Source organism: Scatophagus argus, chromosome 4 (genome assembly GCF_020382885.2).
Source record: "Scatophagus argus isolate fScaArg1 chromosome 4, fScaArg1.pri, whole genome shotgun sequence".
NCBI classification, from domain to species: domain Eukaryota; kingdom Metazoa; phylum Chordata; class Actinopteri; family Scatophagidae; genus Scatophagus; species Scatophagus argus.
The window spans coordinates 6,991,108-7,009,588 of record NC_058496.1 but is presented as its reverse complement, the minus strand read 5'-3'; the positions used below and the strand labels follow the sequence as shown (position 1 = coordinate 7,009,588).

General features: G+C 39.8%; 1 protein-coding gene across 2 annotated transcripts; it reads left to right on the top strand.

Moving 5' to 3' along the window:
* The first annotated feature begins 551 nt into the window (after positions 1-551).
* unc45b (unc-45 myosin chaperone B) lies at positions 552-9,054 on the top strand. Of its 2 annotated transcripts, none has more exons than XM_046387213.1 (20): positions 552-892; positions 1,620-1,781; positions 1,858-1,894; positions 2,028-2,203; positions 2,478-2,567; positions 2,672-2,839; positions 3,026-3,191; positions 3,388-3,558; positions 3,655-3,826; positions 3,970-4,270; positions 4,530-4,624; positions 5,326-5,467; positions 5,553-5,693; positions 5,891-6,018; positions 6,652-6,718; positions 6,887-7,000; positions 7,378-7,493; positions 7,585-7,702; positions 7,825-7,980; positions 8,668-9,054. In XM_046387213.1, the coding sequence occupies exons 2-20, from the start codon at positions 1,620-1,622 to the stop codon at positions 8,938-8,940; spliced, it is 2,793 nt and encodes a 930-aa protein (XP_046243169.1). In that variant the 5' UTR covers positions 552-892; the 3' UTR covers positions 8,941-9,054. The 2 variants fall into 2 exon arrangements, with proteins under 2 accessions (XP_046243169.1, XP_046243168.1); XM_046387212.1 differs by lacking the exon at positions 552-892 and adding an exon at positions 949-1,167.
* The last annotated feature ends 9,427 nt before the right edge of the window (positions 9,055-18,481 follow it).

Genomic DNA, 18,481 nt, shown 5'->3' with positions numbered 1-18,481 from the left:
GTTTAGTGTGAAACCTGTGTTTTCATATGGCAATAAGCATAACAATACATTTTATCAGTTACCTGTTCCAGTGACCTGACTCTGTCCAAATAACATGTGTACAGTTGCTGAAGACAGGAAATGACTAACAGAAAGTAAAACCTCTCAATTGATTTAACACCCAGATGTAACTTTTTCAGAAGTTAACCACAGTATCAGTTGGTTCTCCTGTATTATATTCTTATATTCTATATCTAACACAGACGCAAGCATATTTGCATTTGGCCCTTCTTGGTATAATGCATTCTCTTAGCCCTGACCCTCACTCTAACCATCACTACAAAACGCACAGCTCATGGAGCTCGAGATAATTCTCTTTCCAGAAGCTACCAGGTTCTTCTGTGGTCCTACAGCTGTCAGCCCCCACCCTGACCCCCACCCCTCACTATCTCCACACACTCCTTTAAATCCCCCTCCCATCACTTTGGCATCAGGCATTTGCTGGTGAGTTCTCAGCTGTCTGTGCCCTAAATAGACTTTATCAGGGGCAGACCATCTATGAGGGGGTTACTCTCACAGCATTTATTGAATTAAAAATAATTGTTTTATACATAAAGACTTCTGTAATTCAGAGACACTGGAAGGATATTTGTTTTAAGACATGTAATCAAACTTTATAATGACCTTTGGTACAAAGATGTTCTTTGGGGGTTTAGTGTGCTTGGAGTGAACCCCTACATGTGATGTATGGTCCACCTTGGCTCTGTCCCACCTCATTGAGATCCACTATAAATATAAATTGAGGAGTTGGAGGGGGGAAGTTACAGAAGACAGAAAAAGTTTGGAACAAACACTGAAGACTGGAAATCCATCCATCTACACTGAGCAAGACACACAATACACAATCCCGAAGGTACTGTACAGCTTTCTTTTTTCAATTTGAGTGACATTCAGATAGCCAGACTGTAGGATAAGGACACAGAGGGGGTTAGTCTGTGCCTATCAGGGGAGCAGGAGGAGACGGTATCTGTCCATTGAGAAAGTGGCATGTGTTGCAAGGCTCCGACTGGGGTACAAGACCATGCCCAAATAAGGCCTGAGGGGAGGCCATTTAAAGTTAGAGATAGCATGTGCGTGCCCCTTTGCTACAGAAGACCCAGGCCAGCAGGACACTGATTAGCAACAATGGTGAGAATAAAACTATGGTATTTTAAATAATATTATCATGCCGTGGGATTATGATTACAGTTAATGTAAATGTGAAACAAGGACCTGGACTGCACTTCTGTATAAGCTTCACACTGTTTCTGTGCTTTTGTTCTAATGCTCTTTACCAATGAGATGACGTGTAAGGCTGTTTGTTCTTAATTTTTAGCCTATTTGAAATATTTGCTTGTGTCCAGAAATCCCTTTATGAGTTGAAAATGTGATTTTTCCTTTGTAGCTTTACTTCAGTTAAAATATCACATTTTCATTTAAGTGAATGGTGACACTGAAGTCATTAAATAGTGCTCTGGCTGGTGGGCTGATACTGTCAGCCGTAAGAAGTAGTGAAGCATTGTTCCATTTATTTATGAGTTATGTGACTTGTAGATTTTATATGTTCATAACTTACAATTCTTCAATGCTTCTTTTGCCAGATGGGAGACCCAATCCAGTTAAAAGACGAGGGAAACAAACACTTCCAAGCTGGAGATATTGACAAGGCCATTGAGTGTTACACTAATGCCATCAAGATGTGCAAGGACAAAAAAGCGCTCGCTGTCATTTACAGGAACAGGTCTGCATGCTACTTAAAAAAGGTAAGCAGTTATAACAGCTAACAGATTATATTTGCAATTTCTTTGGCAAATTTATTCATTTATATGTTTCTTACAGGAAAACTATACTAATGCAGCATCTGACGCCTCCAAAGGTAGAGTAGTAGATGCAGAAATCCAACATCAAACACAAAATCAAACATCAGCAGTCGTAACACAAAACAATGAAGATATTAACTTAAACCAAAAACCTCAAGCTCATTGTGACTCTTTCTTTCTGTCATACAGCAATTGATGTTGATGCAGCAGATATTAAAGCGTTGTACCGTCGTTGTCAAGCTCTGGAGAAGCTTGGCAAACTGGACATGGCTTTCCAGGATGTGCAGAGATGTGCCACCCTCGAACCAAAGAACAAGACCTTCCTGGAGACTCTCCGCAGACTGGGAGCAGACATCCAGGCCAAGGTCAGTATTAAACGAAACAAAACGCGAACACAACATAAATTTGTTGAGACCACGTATAAATCACTGCACATGAATCCACTCAGCAACACTAAATCAGCTCTGCTACAAGTATTACACCATGTTTTTTGCCTGAAAACTATGATTAGTTGTCCTTTTGTTGTGGCATTAGAAAAGATACTGCAGAAAAATTGACAGATCGACTTGGGTATACTGAACCACAAGCAAATTGCATGTATTTTATATGGAAATGATGTTTCGCTTTGATTCTCCACAGCTCAAGACAACATTCTCCACAGACTGTAGAGTCCAAAATATGTTTGAGATTCTCCTTGATGATGAAATGGAAAAAGAAAAGAGAGAAAAGGTAAGCATTTTCTGACTTCCTGTTTTTATGTTGTTTCAAAGGATGTGGGCAAGTAATTGTGGTTTCATATTTGCTTTTACTGTTACTTATCATTTTATGTCTAGGCTGCCAACAACCTGATTGTGTTGGCCAGAGAGGATGCTGGAGCAGAGAGAATCTTTCAGAATAACGGCGTGCCCCTGCTGATCAACATGATTGAAACAGGCAAACCGGAGATGATCCTGGCGGCTGTTCGTACCTTGTCAGGAATGTGCACAGGACACAAAGCTCGGGTGAGAATACTCATAGAAAATCAAAGAATTCATGTCAATCCAGACAAAGACAACGACTTCAGACACTGAAAGTATAACTTGCACTTCAATATATCCATTATGAATATTTATTATTTATTTTTTATTATTGTTTGCATGAACTCAAAATATACTTAGTACATATTTCTTTTCACTCCTCTGAAACAGGCCATGGCTATTGTTCACATGGTGGGCATTGATAAAATGTGCAGCATCATGGCCATGGACAATGAGGAGGTTGCACTGGCAGCCTGCAACCTCTTCCAGTGCATCTACGACTCCCTCACCGGTGGAGATAAAAGGGACTATGGGAAAGAAGAGGCCCTGGTTTTGGGTAAGACAGAATCATTATCTGTATCTGTAATAAAAATGGATTTAATTCTGGACATTTATTTAGTTCTTAATTTTTTAATCTTTAGTTACCCCCCATAAAATCACTGGCATAATGTAAAAACGGCTGTAGCTATTCAGCTATTCTATTCAGCTATTTTTTCACGGAACTTGATTTTATGTCATCTGTCCTTCTGCAGATGCATCTAAAGACCTGAAATCTATTCTTCTGTCTTTGCTGGAGATGGTTGCTAGTAAGAAGGTGTCCGGCCATGGCAGAGACCAGGCACTGAACCTCCTGAGCAAGAATGTGCCTCGCAAAGACAAAAAAGATAAAGACAACTCCAGAACCCTCTTCACTATTGACCATGGTTAGCCAGACAGCTGCATCAGGTCATTTATTTGGTCTTAGATACAGTAATTTGGTGCATCCCAGACTCCCTGACATGAGGTATCTACACACACAGGTCTTAAGAAGATCCTCAAGGTGTGTGGTCAGGTTTCCGAACTGCCAGACCAGCTGCCTTTGACAGAAAACACACAGCTGATTGCCAGCGTGCTCCTCAACAAGCTCTATAACGATCTCACATGCGATCCAGAAAGAAACAACTTCAGGGACCTGTGTGATGAATATATTAAGTATGTCCACAAAACACAAATTCATGGACCAGTGTTGTGGCCAAAGCTTGAAATGAATACAATGGCAACATAACTTAGTTCAACTCCTAAGATTTTTTTCTCATGTTTTTTTCTTTCCCCTGTCATCTTCCATTTTCCATCAGATCCAAAATTGACCCTAATGACATGGACAAGACCATTCACGCTATCAACACCATCTCAGGGCTGCTTCAGGGTCCCTTTGATGTCGGAAATGCCCTGGTTGGACGTCAAGGCATAATGGAGATGATGGTGGCGCTGTGTGGCTCTGAACGTGAGGTAGACCAGATGGTTGCCGTGGAGGCTCTGATCCATGCATCCTCGAAGATGAGCCGTGCCTCCTTCATCATCACTAACGGTGTGTCACTGCTCAAGGACATCTACAAGAAGACCAAGAATGAGAGGATTAAAATACGTGCACTAGTGGTGAGTATGATTTTTATTTAAGATTTTTATTATTTGACGAGCCCACAAGGAAGAATTAGAAAAAACACAATGCAACACAATTTAAAAACATAATTTACAAGTATTAACAGTCAAAGAAAGTACAGGAGAGTAAACAAATAGTGAGCAGCTACTGCTGACCAACTAAACTGGAGCCGTTTCTCACTTTGATACATACAATATGAAGGCATTGAGTTAAACTATACAACTTGTGGATTTTGTCTGTGTGTGTACTCCCCAGGGTCTCTGTAAACTGGGTTCAGCTGGAGGCGATGATTACAGCTTAAGACAGTTTGCTGAAGGCTCCACAGAAAAACTGGCCAAGCAGTGCAGAAAGTGAGTACTGACACACAGACTGATAGGAATCTAGCAGATTATCACCCATAATGACCCATGACTTCCATGTATTGTGCGTATGTGCCAGCAGGGACGTGCAGAGACCTCTGGTGGGGCAGGGGCTCAGTTTAGCAACCTCATCGATTTAGTAATACTAAATCGATGAGGTTGCTCTACATTACACAACCCAATGCAAAAAACAGCCCTAAACAATGTATTAACTTGTCCTTTCACGAATCATACAACATGAATGGTCAGAAAAGGAATGAACACTGTGATTCACTGTGACCTTACCATGCGCCTCTCCTTCTTGCATCGTCTCACTTGATGGCCGCATGCACACGCTTTCGATGGGTTCGCTGACCATGTGACGTCATGAATCGTGGCCGCAAGGTATTTAGGTGTAAAACGTTTTTCCCCCCAAATGTATAACTTCGCATATGATTTAGGAGACATTGTGGAGAACTTAGCTGTTGGAACTCATTTATTTATTTAAAAATAATAATAATAAAAAAAAAAAACAAAAAACAAAACAGCCCTGTCAAAAGGGCACTTTGAATGTCCATCAGGAAAAGGGCAGGTGCCTGAGCCCCTGTAGCCCCCCTTATCTGCACGTGCCTGTGTCCCAGTAAACTTGGGCTTCACTCTAGCTTTACCCTTAAAAACACCTCCTGTTAAGTGTTTCTTTTTTACTCTTCTAGGTGGCTTTGTAATCCCCAGATTGATACAAAAACAAGGAACTGGGCCATTGAGGGACTTGCGTATCTGACTAATGATGCTGATGTGAAAGATGACTTTGTTGAGGATGAGCTTGCCATGAAAGCCATGTTTGAACTGGCTAAGGTATGAAAATAACACACCGAAAGAAACATACAGTACATCTAGTTAGAAAATGTGAATAACCTCTCTCCTTTCTCTGTGTTTTTAGTCCAAGGATAAGACAATCTTATATGCAGTAGCTTGCACCCTGGTTAACTGCACCAACAGCTATGAAAAGAAGGACATCATACCCGAACTGGTTCAACTAGCCAAATTCTCAAAGCAGCATGTGCCTGAGCAACACCCCAAGGTAAAAGAGGAAGCAACAGAAACTGAACAATTCCCTCAGATGTCATTTCACATCTTAATTGACGCAGGCAGAGCAGGAACTGTCACTGTATGCGTGCATACCATACACACTTTGTATATTTGTTTTTCTTAGGCAGAGCAGGAACTGCTACTGTATGTGTGCATACCATACACATTTTATATACTTGCTTTTCTTAGGACAAGAAGGACTTTATTGAGAAGAGAGTGAAAAGACTGCTGAAGGCCGGAGTCATCTCAGCTCTTGCTGTCATGGTGAAAGCAGACAACTCCATACTCACCGACCAGACCAAGGAGATGTTGGCAAGGTGTGAGAGAAAGCATTTCATTGCAAACATGTGACTGGTAAACCACAGTGGACAGGACTCAATTGCATGACTCAGAGAGCAGGACTAGATAACAATCTCACAGTCTTTAATATTTCATAAAAGGGCTCAGCACACAGGAGCTCAATCACAGGAGCCAAACAAATCCAAAAGGCACTAGTAGGGGCAAAAATGCAAGCAAAAATCAAAAAATCTGGGAAAACTATTGACGCAAGACACGAGGCTGGAAAGGCTAGACACAAGTGTACTAAGTGTACTAAGACGATGTAGGACATAGTACAGTAGAGACAATGACACATTAAATACACCAGGGACACAAGAGAAACCAGAGCAGAAGATCAAAACAGTTGAGAGACCACAGAAGGCAGGAAATAGAAGAATGACAAGGTGAGAAATGAAATTAAGCAAATGTGACATGGAAACATGCACCGGTTTTCTCGAGGTCACAAAATGTTATGACATTCACCTTTTGATGCATTTGACTTGACTTGCTACTCTGCACATTACTACATGTGCATATTAGCTTGTGCTTGTTTATTCCTTCTTAAAATTCAACTTTACTTAGAAATATATCATTTTTAACCTGTTTTTCTACTTTTTTTTTTTTATCTTCAGGGTTTTCTTGGCATTGTCAGAGGATCCCAGAGATCGTGGTGTTATTGTTGCCCAAGGTGGGGGAAAGGTGAGTGCGAGTGGATCTGTCACAATTCATGAAGTCACAAATAAATGAAAGATCTTTGCATATGTTCCACAACCAAATCCCCAGAAAACTGAACAAACATCAAGTGGACAAAATGGCTGTTATAAAATATGCTGTTGTTCACCACTGTTCTTCTGGCTCTGCCCTCAGGCTTTGATACCTCTTGCTCTGGAAGGAACAGAAGCTGGCAAGGTGAAAGCCAGCCACGCCCTTGCAAAAATTGCATCCATTTCCAACCCAGAAATTGCCTTCCCTGGTGAAAGGGTAAGACATGCAACGGTAGCTGCTTTGCTGATATCTACAAAGAGCAGTCTTCTTTCATACAATTTGTGAAGGAAGGGGAATGGAAATTTACTAAAGCACCACATTCTCTATAATTTCCTGTTGACTACACACTTCACTTTGTTCACAACCACAGTGCTTTCTTTTGTTTATTTTTCTTTGTCTACCTATATATAGATCAGCCCTTAGGCCTACGCTGGGAGATAACGGACAAGTTATTCAGTGTTTCTGATCATTCTTATTTTTATTGCTTCTGTTTGTGGTTTGCATTTTTGTTATTATTATTATTATTATTCTTGTCCTCTGTTTCTGAATTCAGTATATTTTCCTGCTCATAAAATTCGATTCTTGTTTGACAGGTGTATGAAGTGGTACGGCCTTTAGTTAGCCTGCTTCACATGGACAGAGATGGCATGCAGAACTACGAAGCTCTGAGAGGTCTCACCAACTTTGCTGGTTTCAGTGAAAAACTAAGGTGTGCTGTGTGCACCACCACCAGTCTCATTTTATACAACTGACTTCTATGCAGCTCTGTTCCTAATTGTCATTTTTCACCTGTTTTGTAGAGTGAAGATTGTGAAAGAAAACGCTCTGCCAGACATTGAGAACTACATGTTTGAGGAGAATGACCAGATCAGACAGGCTGCCACTGAATGCATGTGTAACCTTGTTACATGTAAAGAGGTGAAAATTAACAACCACAACTGAAACCTGAACTAAAAATAGACAATCCACGGGCACCATGAGACACCATACATGCATACACTGGGTATAACCGAATAATAGTTCAAATATGTTTATTTCAGGTCCAACAACGTTATCTGGAAGATGGCAATGATAAATTGAAACTGCTGGTGCTGTTATGTGGAGAGGATGATGAGAAACTTCAGACAGCAGCAGCTGGAGCTCTGGCCATGCTCACTGCTGTTCAGAAGAACCTTTGCACCAAACTGACCAAAGTGGTATGTGGAAGCAGAGTTCAATAGTTATAAACAGTTCACTGTAGGATATGAATTATAGTGTCATACACAGTCTGTTTCGAAAGCATATGTGCGTCACTTTGGAAAGAAAAAAAAAGAAGAAAGAACTATGTGGTTAGGGACATCATGCACTGCATGCACTGTCTATGTTCTGTAGCAAGACATGCACAGACCAAAATCAGCTTGGTGTGCCGTCTTACATATTACATTTTTTAAATCAATTTGAATTTGCTTTTCATACTGTTACGTTAACTTTACAAATATGATTTAATGATGATTCAGTATTGCACCTCCTAAAGCTGTGAGAGGCAGGATGGTCAAAATGGAGATGACTTGACTTTGATTATTAATCAATTCAGTTATCAAATCAACAACATATCTTCATTGTTCACCCTAAACGCTGTGTCTTTCAAATTCCTAGTCTTCATTATGTAACACAGACCATCTGTTATGAATCCACAGGTCAAGCTGAGATAACACGGTCAATATCAATATGAACCATCAGCAGACATTTTCTGACTGACAGAGCTTCTGTTGCTACACATTTTTATTTTTCTTCATTTTACTGAGACAGTGACTCACATCTCCTTTAAACTGAAAATAAAAGTAATACAATAACTGACTCATCGACCTAATCACACTTACTGAGTGAATAATCTCTGCCAACAGACTGCCCAGTGGCTTGAGATCCTGCAGAGGTTGTGTCTGCACGACAACCCCAACGTTCAGCACCGCGGCGTCGTGATCATCTTCAACATGTTCAACTCAGGCGACAGTGAGCTGGCCAAAAAGCTGATCGAAAGCGAAATGCTGGAAATCCTCTCAGTGATCGGCAAGGCGGAGGACAATCCCAAGAGGCAGGAGGCCATCGATGCAGCACGCACATGTCTGCTCAAAGCTATGGATCTTGGTCTCATCAAACCCTTCTCCAGCCCCTCTTAAAATGCAACCAGAAAAACAACAGCAATGGACATTATTGTTATTTCCTCTGTTAAATACACACTTTTTCCACATCAAAAATGTTAAAGAATTCATCAACCTGGCTCCAAATCTCTAAAGATAATCTAATAATAAAAAAAATCTCTTTTTTGTTTATTTTTATTTATTTATTTATATTTTTTTTTTACAGAAACATCCTGTCATGCATTATTTCTCTTTGAGCTGAACTGAATGCAAAAGACTGATCAGTCAACAAGTACTGGATTCCAATGAACCTCTGTCTACCAAAGAAAAACGTTTTAGTTTAGAGAAACACTGGTTTTCGTTTAGAAACGGAAACGAAAACCAGATGAAAAAAAATGCTGAGACCGTATTGAAGAAACTAAAAATAACCCGGGTGAAACAATCACACAGGGACTCGTTGGAGGTTCCACTGAAAACGGGTTTAGAATTAGGACAAGTGAGAGTTCAACTGTTGCTATCTGAAAGTGACATTGCAGCTGTACAGTCACAGTAACATAGTGGCCCTGGTATATTAGGCGTGGACATGTTTATGTATGCAAAGCACGATGATTGGCTGTGACATGTCAGGCAAACTCATCCGACTGTAATTCTGATCTCTTTGTTGTATTACACATTTGTTACCGGGATTTGCATATCAGTGGTGAGGACTGCGGTGGTTTTTACACGGTCCAAACAACAGCAACAAACAAATTAATAACATAACAATAACCTGCGATAGACGAGGCAAGTTATTCCGCTGATACGATTTAAACCGCGTTTCCTGAGATAGGGAAAGAAAGAAAAGAAATTGGTCAATAGCTCAGTCTTGGGTGGAGTTTTTGGAGTGGTGGCTCCTTCACGGGAAAGGTAGACCGCTGCACACAAGTGACGCGAGCCGGGCAGGTGAGTTTATCCAAGAGGAATTATCTAAAGCAGTCATTAACTCCAAACAAGCTGTTGAAGAGCACGTACTCGAAGTGTTGGACCGGATCATCATCATCATCATCATCATCTTTCACTCAGGCAACCTGTGTAAGTTTGAGTCTCATCGCTTGCGTTTAGATTTCCTTTGGGAGAAACCGTGTAAACATTTAGTTGCCATTTTAGAAGGTACGCTCCGTGTAAACAAAATGAAGTATGTGTTTTGAGTTTGCCACACCACGTGGAAACCCCGCATCCAAATCTGAATACCTAAAATACCTCTAGATAAAGTCTACATAAGGTAACAACCGGCGAAAGCATCACGGAACAACACGCTGCTGGTCACGACGGAGAAACGCACGCAGCGTGGATATTGTTTCTTCTTATTATTATTGTAGTTGTTATTATCCAGCCCAGTGATGGTAGCCATGGGGACAGTGTTGTCCTGTCGTCTTCTCTGGGGAAAAAGGTGAACATGTCCTCCTGGTCCGGAAATGACTTCCGTTTCGGGGCTAACACCCTTGTCAACAGTGGTGAAGCAGCAACCGGGGTCGCCGCTTGGTGTCGAGAAGCTGCGGCATTCATTTACCGACAGACTGCAACCTGCGGTGGTCACTTTGCAGCCAGCGGAAACTTGTGGCTAACTCTGTGTACTGCTGTTTTGCAGCACGGCTCGCTCTCACCTAGCTGCGCATTCAAATACACTACATAGACAAAAGTATTGGGACACAACTCTTTGTCATTGAATTCAGGTGTGGTATGGGACCGTTTTTCAGGAGTTGGAAAAAACTGCATTACCCATTCACAATTGAGACAAGAGGTAGAAGTGACTCTATTCTAATTCATGAAATAGGGGTGTTTAAGGGTACAAGAAGACATGACATTTCTGACAAGATATCATGAGCTTGTGTGTGTTGCGTTGCGAAACTTGTAATATGACTCTTGTAATGAGTCATTTGACAAAGTACAGATGACCTCCGAACCAAGTGGAAGTGATGGTCCTGCCAGGAAGATGTGAGGGATGTGGAAAATTTACAAGCAACATTATGTTTCTGATATGGATCTAAATGTCCAGCAGGTGGTTTGAGGGGAACGATATGCGTCCCAGTGGGCAGCAGTCAAAGGCAGCGAGATTGGATTTTGTGATCAAGAAAATCTTTTCATCGCTGATCTCCAACATGAATAGTAGGTTTCTGACAGCTTTTGGCAAAATCTGTCAGCTTTAATCTGTGTCCAGTGTTGGTTATCAGAGAGTCTTTAATTTAATTTGTGTTTTTGTCTTGACAGAGTGGGCTTTCACCTTGTTTGTTCTGCTGTTTTCAATCCCACCAAGTCAAGGTATGTCTTCTCTGGTTTACAGCATTCTCACAAGGAAACCTTGGGACAGTTCACCCCCTCATCAAAAAATACACATTTTCCCTCTTACCTGTATTTTGTACTTTGCATTTTATATTTTTATATTTTTTTCTAAGGTGTGCAATTTTAATTTTTTCTATTTATAAGTGTGTTTTGAAGCTGAGAATCTGCACAAAATTTCGTTATGCTTGCATAATGACAATAAAGACTCTTGAATCTTGAATCTTGAATCTGTAGTGCTGTTTGGGGCCTATCCCAGCTGACTACAGATGTGAGGAGGGATACACCCTGGACTGGTCGCCAGTCGATCGCAAGAATAAAAATAGTTCATACCTGACACTGATCACAAGAAGACATTGCTGTTGAGTTTTTCAAATGTTGCAGAAGCACCGCAGGCAAGGTGCCATCTAGTTCCATTAAGGCAGATATCTCTACAGCCAATATCTCCCAAACTCCCAAACTAGATGGATGGAAGGATAAATGACGCTACAGGCAGAAGGAAAAATATGTCATTTTGATTTAGGGATGAACTGTCACACACAAGCAAGATATTTCATGGTTACACTGTGTGGTGTTGCAGGTGAAAACCACTCTGTGCAGACTTTTTTCTGCAACCCTGCAGGATGTGCCGCTGACGTGACTGATGTTTTGTGCAATGACAAGCAGGTCTTCGATCACAATCACATTGCAAATTGCACAGGCCTTCCACCACCCAATACCATCTGCCAGCATGGTGGTCAAGTATTCACTTCCATCGATACGAAGGGTGAATGTGAATTTGAAGGAAAAGATGGTTATATTACAACCCGAACATGTACAGGTATTTTCCTTCACTTTTTAAATCCATTAATGCATTGCTCATTGGGATCTTCATTCGCCACTCTTAAAACGTTTCATTTGATGCCCAGGAGAACTCGTTTTCAGAAACCTTCTTAACTCCTTATGTGAGTTTCCAGAAGCTAAAATTCACCTTCTGTGTTTTAGCTGCTGAGTGTCTGCGGTTACTTTTGCTGCTGACTTTAAATTCGTGTATTTGTCACAAAAGTGATGAAAAACACCCGGGATGCCAAACCATATTCTAAATTTTATTTTATACTCATTGAAATATTTCTGTTCAGTCTGTACTTTGTGTGGATTGACTGAGCAATTCATACTAATTCAAAAATTCAAATTTCACAGCCAGAACATTTTCCTAGATGGTCACGCTGTATAAAGTTAAAATATCTTTTCTGTTTTTTTCTGGTGCTGTTATGTCTGGTAACACATTTTAACATTTCTCTTGTCTTCTCAACTAGACAGCCCAGAAAACTGTGCTTTCATCAGCAGTAAGTTCTTCTCTGCAGAAAAGCTTTTCATGTTTTGCTGTTCAGTGTTGTGACAGACCGTTGACGAGACGTTTTCATATTTTTTCTAGCTTCCACATCACCAACAGTAACGGAAAACCAGGAAAAAAACCCAGATCATAAGTACATTACTTGTGGAGTTGGTAAGTTTTGAATACCAATAAATCGGTCCCTTTCTTTCTTCTACATCTGCATAAGCTGTGGTGGAATGTAACTATGCACAGTTACTCAAGTGCAGTACTTAAGTACAGATTTGAGGTACTTGTACTTCAGTATCATCTTCCCGTGCCAGGTTCTGCTTCACTACATTTTGGAGAAATGCTGCACCATTTTTTCCTCCAGTGCATCTATGTTATTTGACAGCTTTAGTTACTTCACCATTTAAGATTTTCTTTTGTACACAAAAATTACAAGTCAAGAAAATAATGCTTTTTGCTACTAATCCCGCTTGCTTTTCTGCCAACCTCTGTCATCTTGCTTTCGCTCAGGCCTGAAAAGTTTGTCTTTCAAATGCTGACAGTCAGGTGAGATCAAAGTTTGGTGATGTGTTGCATTTATTGCTTATTATTACAAGTATGTTAAGCATCCATTTCTTGATTCCACAGGTGGTTCTGTTTTAGTGCTGATATTAATCGGAAGCTTGTCTTGGTGTTTCTGTAAAAGGAGAAGCAAAAAAAAGAGTGACAGCCAGCCGGGTAATAAGCGCAACGTTCCTTTATTCATATGATTAGCTACTGTGATATCATGTTACCAACAAGTCTTTGTGTTTATTATCTTTTTTTTTTCTTTTTCAGTGAATTTGCCCCTAAGACAGACATAAAGCCCTAAAGGAACCAATGAGAGGTTAGTGGTCATTAAACAGGCAGCATATAGCCCAGAGTGTGTGCAAGTGTAGATGTAAATACACTCATTCTGTGGTGACGTTTTATTCCTGCAGGGCTGCTGGTGGTGAATCTGCACTGGTTTATCACAGCTCCCCTTTTCAACGTGACCATGGAGCTTAAACTCCTGTAGCCTCATGTTCACTTTCACTAGATATTGTTATTGTAATAATGTAATGATAATTAAATGAATAATTTAATCTCTGAATTCTTCTAATGCATTTTAAAAGTTTAATAAGTTAATAATAATTATATAATAATATATAAATATTATTATTATCTATATAATAATTATTATTTAAATTGTACCTTGACAATATGGTGACAAATGTCACATTTTGCCAGAATACAATAAAATTAGGCGTTTTAAGAATCCATTTACTTCTTTATATGCCACTTCGCTTTCTTGCTGAGGATTAGACAAGAAGATTGTAATTAAGAAACCATCTGCTAATTAGTTGGCCATATCAACTTAAAAGGTGAGGAAGTCTCAGATGATGTTGTGTTTACAGATTCCCTCTGCTGACCCCAAGTGGCCAGAAATTGCGGTGCTAATTTCCAGCAACATTTTCTTCCACGTTTATATTTAAAGAGCAGAGCTGAGAGTGGTTTTGATCTTTTCATCTTATTCTCTGCAAGAAAGTGAATGAGCTTTAAGCCTTTGTTTGACATGTATGAAGAGTTTTCTTACTAATGCACAAAAGTTTTAAACAGAATTACTAAATATTTTCATAACACCATCTCATCAGGACGCAGTCCTTTTACTGGCCATGGCGACCAGAGGTCTGCTGGCTGTCCTGATCAACATCTTTTGCTTTAGAGTCTTTGTTTCATGTCACACAGTGTAGTATAGTTATGTTTAACTGCTTAAGTTGTTTTGATGATTTCAAAATGACACAATGACAATAGACACAAAGCTTATTTTTGTCACAATCAACTTTTTATTTGCAGTATATATATATATATATATATATTTTTACATGCATTGAATTTTTCCTCTTCCGCTTCTCCAACCTCTAGGTCACGGATGCCTCCAGTGTAATGGCGATGTGTTGCTGGACTGTAATCTACAAAGTCAACAGTGTTTAAAATGATCACTTTTTACTCCCTGCCGCTGTACCTGCCACTGAGGACACTGAGGTCAAGTCCTTTGTATTTGTTTTGAGGAATGTGAGATTTTTAGCAACCTCAGGGTGTTCACACTGTACAGCTAAAAATTTACACATAGTGAGTATTTTACAGCTCAATTTGAACTGTCTGTAAATGGTAATAGTGATAGAATAGTGCTTAAATTTGTCTTCATGTTTTACTTTGGGGAATAAAAACAGGTTCCTCAATAGAAATCTTGAAATAACTGATCACAGAATAAGCAAACAAGCTTAAAATCTGTCTAACCATTTTTTGCTGCTCAATCCAATAGACTTAGTTCGATTTGTATACTCAGAATGTATTAATGTTAAACCCAGACTTATGAAGTACCAAATTTTGACTTTTTGCACTGCAGTTTTTCTTTTCCTGGAAATGTGAAGAAGGCATAGAAAAAAGCATTTATGCAGGGGGAATTTGAACTAGGTGAACTAAATACACTACATACACTGTAGTGTTTGATATTTTGAGTTAAAGTAAATGATGACAAATCTTATTTTAGATTAAGAAACTAAAAGGACCAACAAAATTATGCAACTCTCTCTTCATGATGTGGAAAATACCTCTGCCACAAGGTGAACTCTGTGACCTCGACACACTCCAGTTTAGCACCAGTTTAGCAGTAACAAAATGTTATCTAAACAGTCTCAACCTATCAGATTCCCTTGTGTCAAAACCTCTGATCTTGCCACTGAATGCTAAGTGATAGACAAGTTACAGGATAACATGATTACAGCAGTGCTACAGTTATCATAGCCAGTGTCAGTGGGTTGAGATTTACACTTACAGTCAAACCTTTTCATGACCCGCAGCCAGTTCTGCACATGACTTCACAATCAGCCAGTCATCAAAATGCTGTAAGACAATTCTTCAAACTGAGATGTTGTAAAGATTTTCTTCCTCTTTTCAAAAATTGTGATTGCGCATTTCCTTCACATGTACATGCCCACATCTGTCTACAGAGGTTTCAAAATTCACAGAGTAAAACAATGTATAATTTGCACAGCTGAGCAGCTTGTCTCGAGCTTTTTGTCTTTGTCTTTGAATCTTGTTATGGACAGACATCCAGTGGGATGTTAGCACGTGACCGTCGCGTCGGTTATTATTTCGTTTCATCTGCATTTTTTACACTCATAAAGGCTAAATATTTAGGCCAGATTAAAGATAAAGATGCTGCTGTCTGTGAGACTCACATTGCACTCACACCCCTTTGTACTCAACTGAGCTGAAGTTATAAAGGAAGAGAGAGCACAGATGCAGAATTAAATGACGTATTTATTATCACACAGGATTTAGAGCGGGACAAGTAACATTTGTGTTTTTACTGCCACCCACAGGTTAGGTACTGACATGATGGGGCTTTTCACTCCACGTGAGGTGGTTGTGTCAGTACTTGACCTTATCAGCAGATGGCAGTATTGATATACAGTGCATGCGAGTGTTCATCCTAGAGAGTGTAATCCAATTAAATAAAGTAATCAACACAAAATCACCTGAGTAACACAAGAAATATGGAACAATATTAATAGGGATTACAACTGAAGGTGTGCAGCAGTTATACAGATAAGATAATCATCAAAATGTTAATTGGAGGTGTTTTACATCTCAGCTGGGTGCGGGGGGGCCTGTGGGTCCTTGTAGTGAATGTGTCTTAATTGTGGCAGGCTGTTTGACATTTGAAAAGTCCGATGATCCCTCTCATTCTTGACACACATTTGCATTTCCATCTTTAAGGTCAAACGGGTATGAATAATACATGGAGGAGGTTCTTAAGCTCACAGCCAGCCATACCCATCGTCACAAAGGCCCCTGCTGAGTCTTGCTAAGCTCGGTGAATGTTACAGAAACAATCAATTAATATCACTTTGAGAAACCACATGTGAAGCGCACACAACATCCTGCTATTAATGGAAATATAAGGTCACGAGTCAGTGGAGGATATAAGATGAGCTTACATGAAATAATCGAGGTCCACCATTGTTGTTTAGACTAAATGCTGCTTTTGTGTGTGATTTTATTTTAAGTACTGTATTTTTACTTTTTTTTTTTTTTTTTACAAGTTTTGGGACTTTTCAAATCTTGGTGCAGTATTAAGTATGTGAACTATCAAAGGGTTAACCTGGAATAAATTCAAGATCAAAGGAAGACCCAAAAAAGAACCTTGGCAGGAGATTGGAAGAATTTAATGAGCAAAAATTAACATGTATTAAATCTGACCTCGTGCTTACATGGCAGATGTTGAGTGGAGCGGCAACCAGATACGTCATTAGAGATAAACAGTAGCGTGTTACATTTTGAGTGGAGCATGGGAATTTTAAGATAACACACAGTTTAATCTTCATTTTCAATTTCAGATAGATGCCTCTGCCTCTGTTCCATACTTGCTCATTAGGAATTTTCGTCAATATAATAAACTTCATACAGTATAAAAAATAAAGAGGCACCGTTAGATACAACCTGGTATAACCAGTACATTTGAAGTCGTTCACTTGGAGTTTCATAATAAGGGTTCTGTCTTTGGAGAATTGAACATTGCACTGGATGTATGGCCTTGAGGAGACAGCTTTGCTGACTGTTTTGACAACTCATTACCTGTAATTTCACTGACGGGTTGGTGAAGTGGCTCTGGGTAGGCAGCCGTGGCACCAGAGACTGTGTGGTTTGTGCCTGGAATGATGTAAGATAGAGGGGCAAACAAGCAAAGACTTATTATGGCTAATGATTGCTTAAAACATAGCGGGGGAGACTTGACAGTTTGGTGACTTTACCAGGAGGATGGGAGAACAAACGGAAACACATCTTCTGTCCACATGGGTGTGGGTCTAAATGGCTGTTTGAAAGAAAAGAAATGCTCTGTCTTCTAACACTGATGTTTGATTCTGTCAGACAATTATCAGTAAATTGCTGATCAATAATATCTGTGAAATTCTAGATATTTCCAATAATGTCAAGTGATCACTATCGAGGCATCTACAATCAAGCTTAAAATCAGTTAACCCAGACTACAGTGATGGTCCAGTGTACCTGATGGTTTATGTGGAAACTTAACTTTCATGGTGAAATGCACCCACTGACCTGCAGGTTTCTCCCTGTAGATAAAACCTTAAATCTAAAGTCAGTCTAGATGGAGGGGTGGCGTCAGTGGGCTCGTCCAGGCCAGTCCCTCCACAACCCCCCATGCTGACATAATTGGTCTATCCCTGGCACTGCTCCTCATCTCCAAAGCCACCAAAAACTGTAACCTACCTTGTGTATTTTTCACTAATTGAAATGCCTAATGAGGTCCCAGGGGCTCCATCCCATTACCTCCGAGTTAATTAAAACCTAAGCAGTGTGCCAAACGGTGAATAAAGATGCAGTAAAAGTGCAAGAGGAACAGGGAACCCGAGCAGGGTTCGGTGTGCTGGGATGGTGCTGACCTGCTTTTCTGTCATTGTTGAGGGACGCTATACGCTGAGAACGAGCAGATGTCTATTATTTTTTTTAATTTGTATTTATTGTGACCTTTAGATTTTGTTACCCCCAATTCAGGCACTCATTTACCAGTGTGGTTAGTTTAATTTTGTTTTATTAAACATTAAAATCCTTGCCACCATCAGCACAGGTTTTTATGAATTTGTTCCCTTGTCAAGAACTAAAGCGTAACACGAGACTTAAACAGTGACAGGTGTGTTACAGACTTTTATTCAATTTCTATGTGGTTGTAATAAAATTATACTGCTCATTAAATCTACATTCTCAACACCTACAAAAGGCAGTTATCAACATGTTATATATGCACTCTGCTCACTATTATGAGAATATTAACCTCATTACTTTGTTAAAGAAGCTTCTCCGTATTAAATGACAAAAAAATGGCTTGACTTTACGTGAAAAAACAAAAAGAGACGTTTG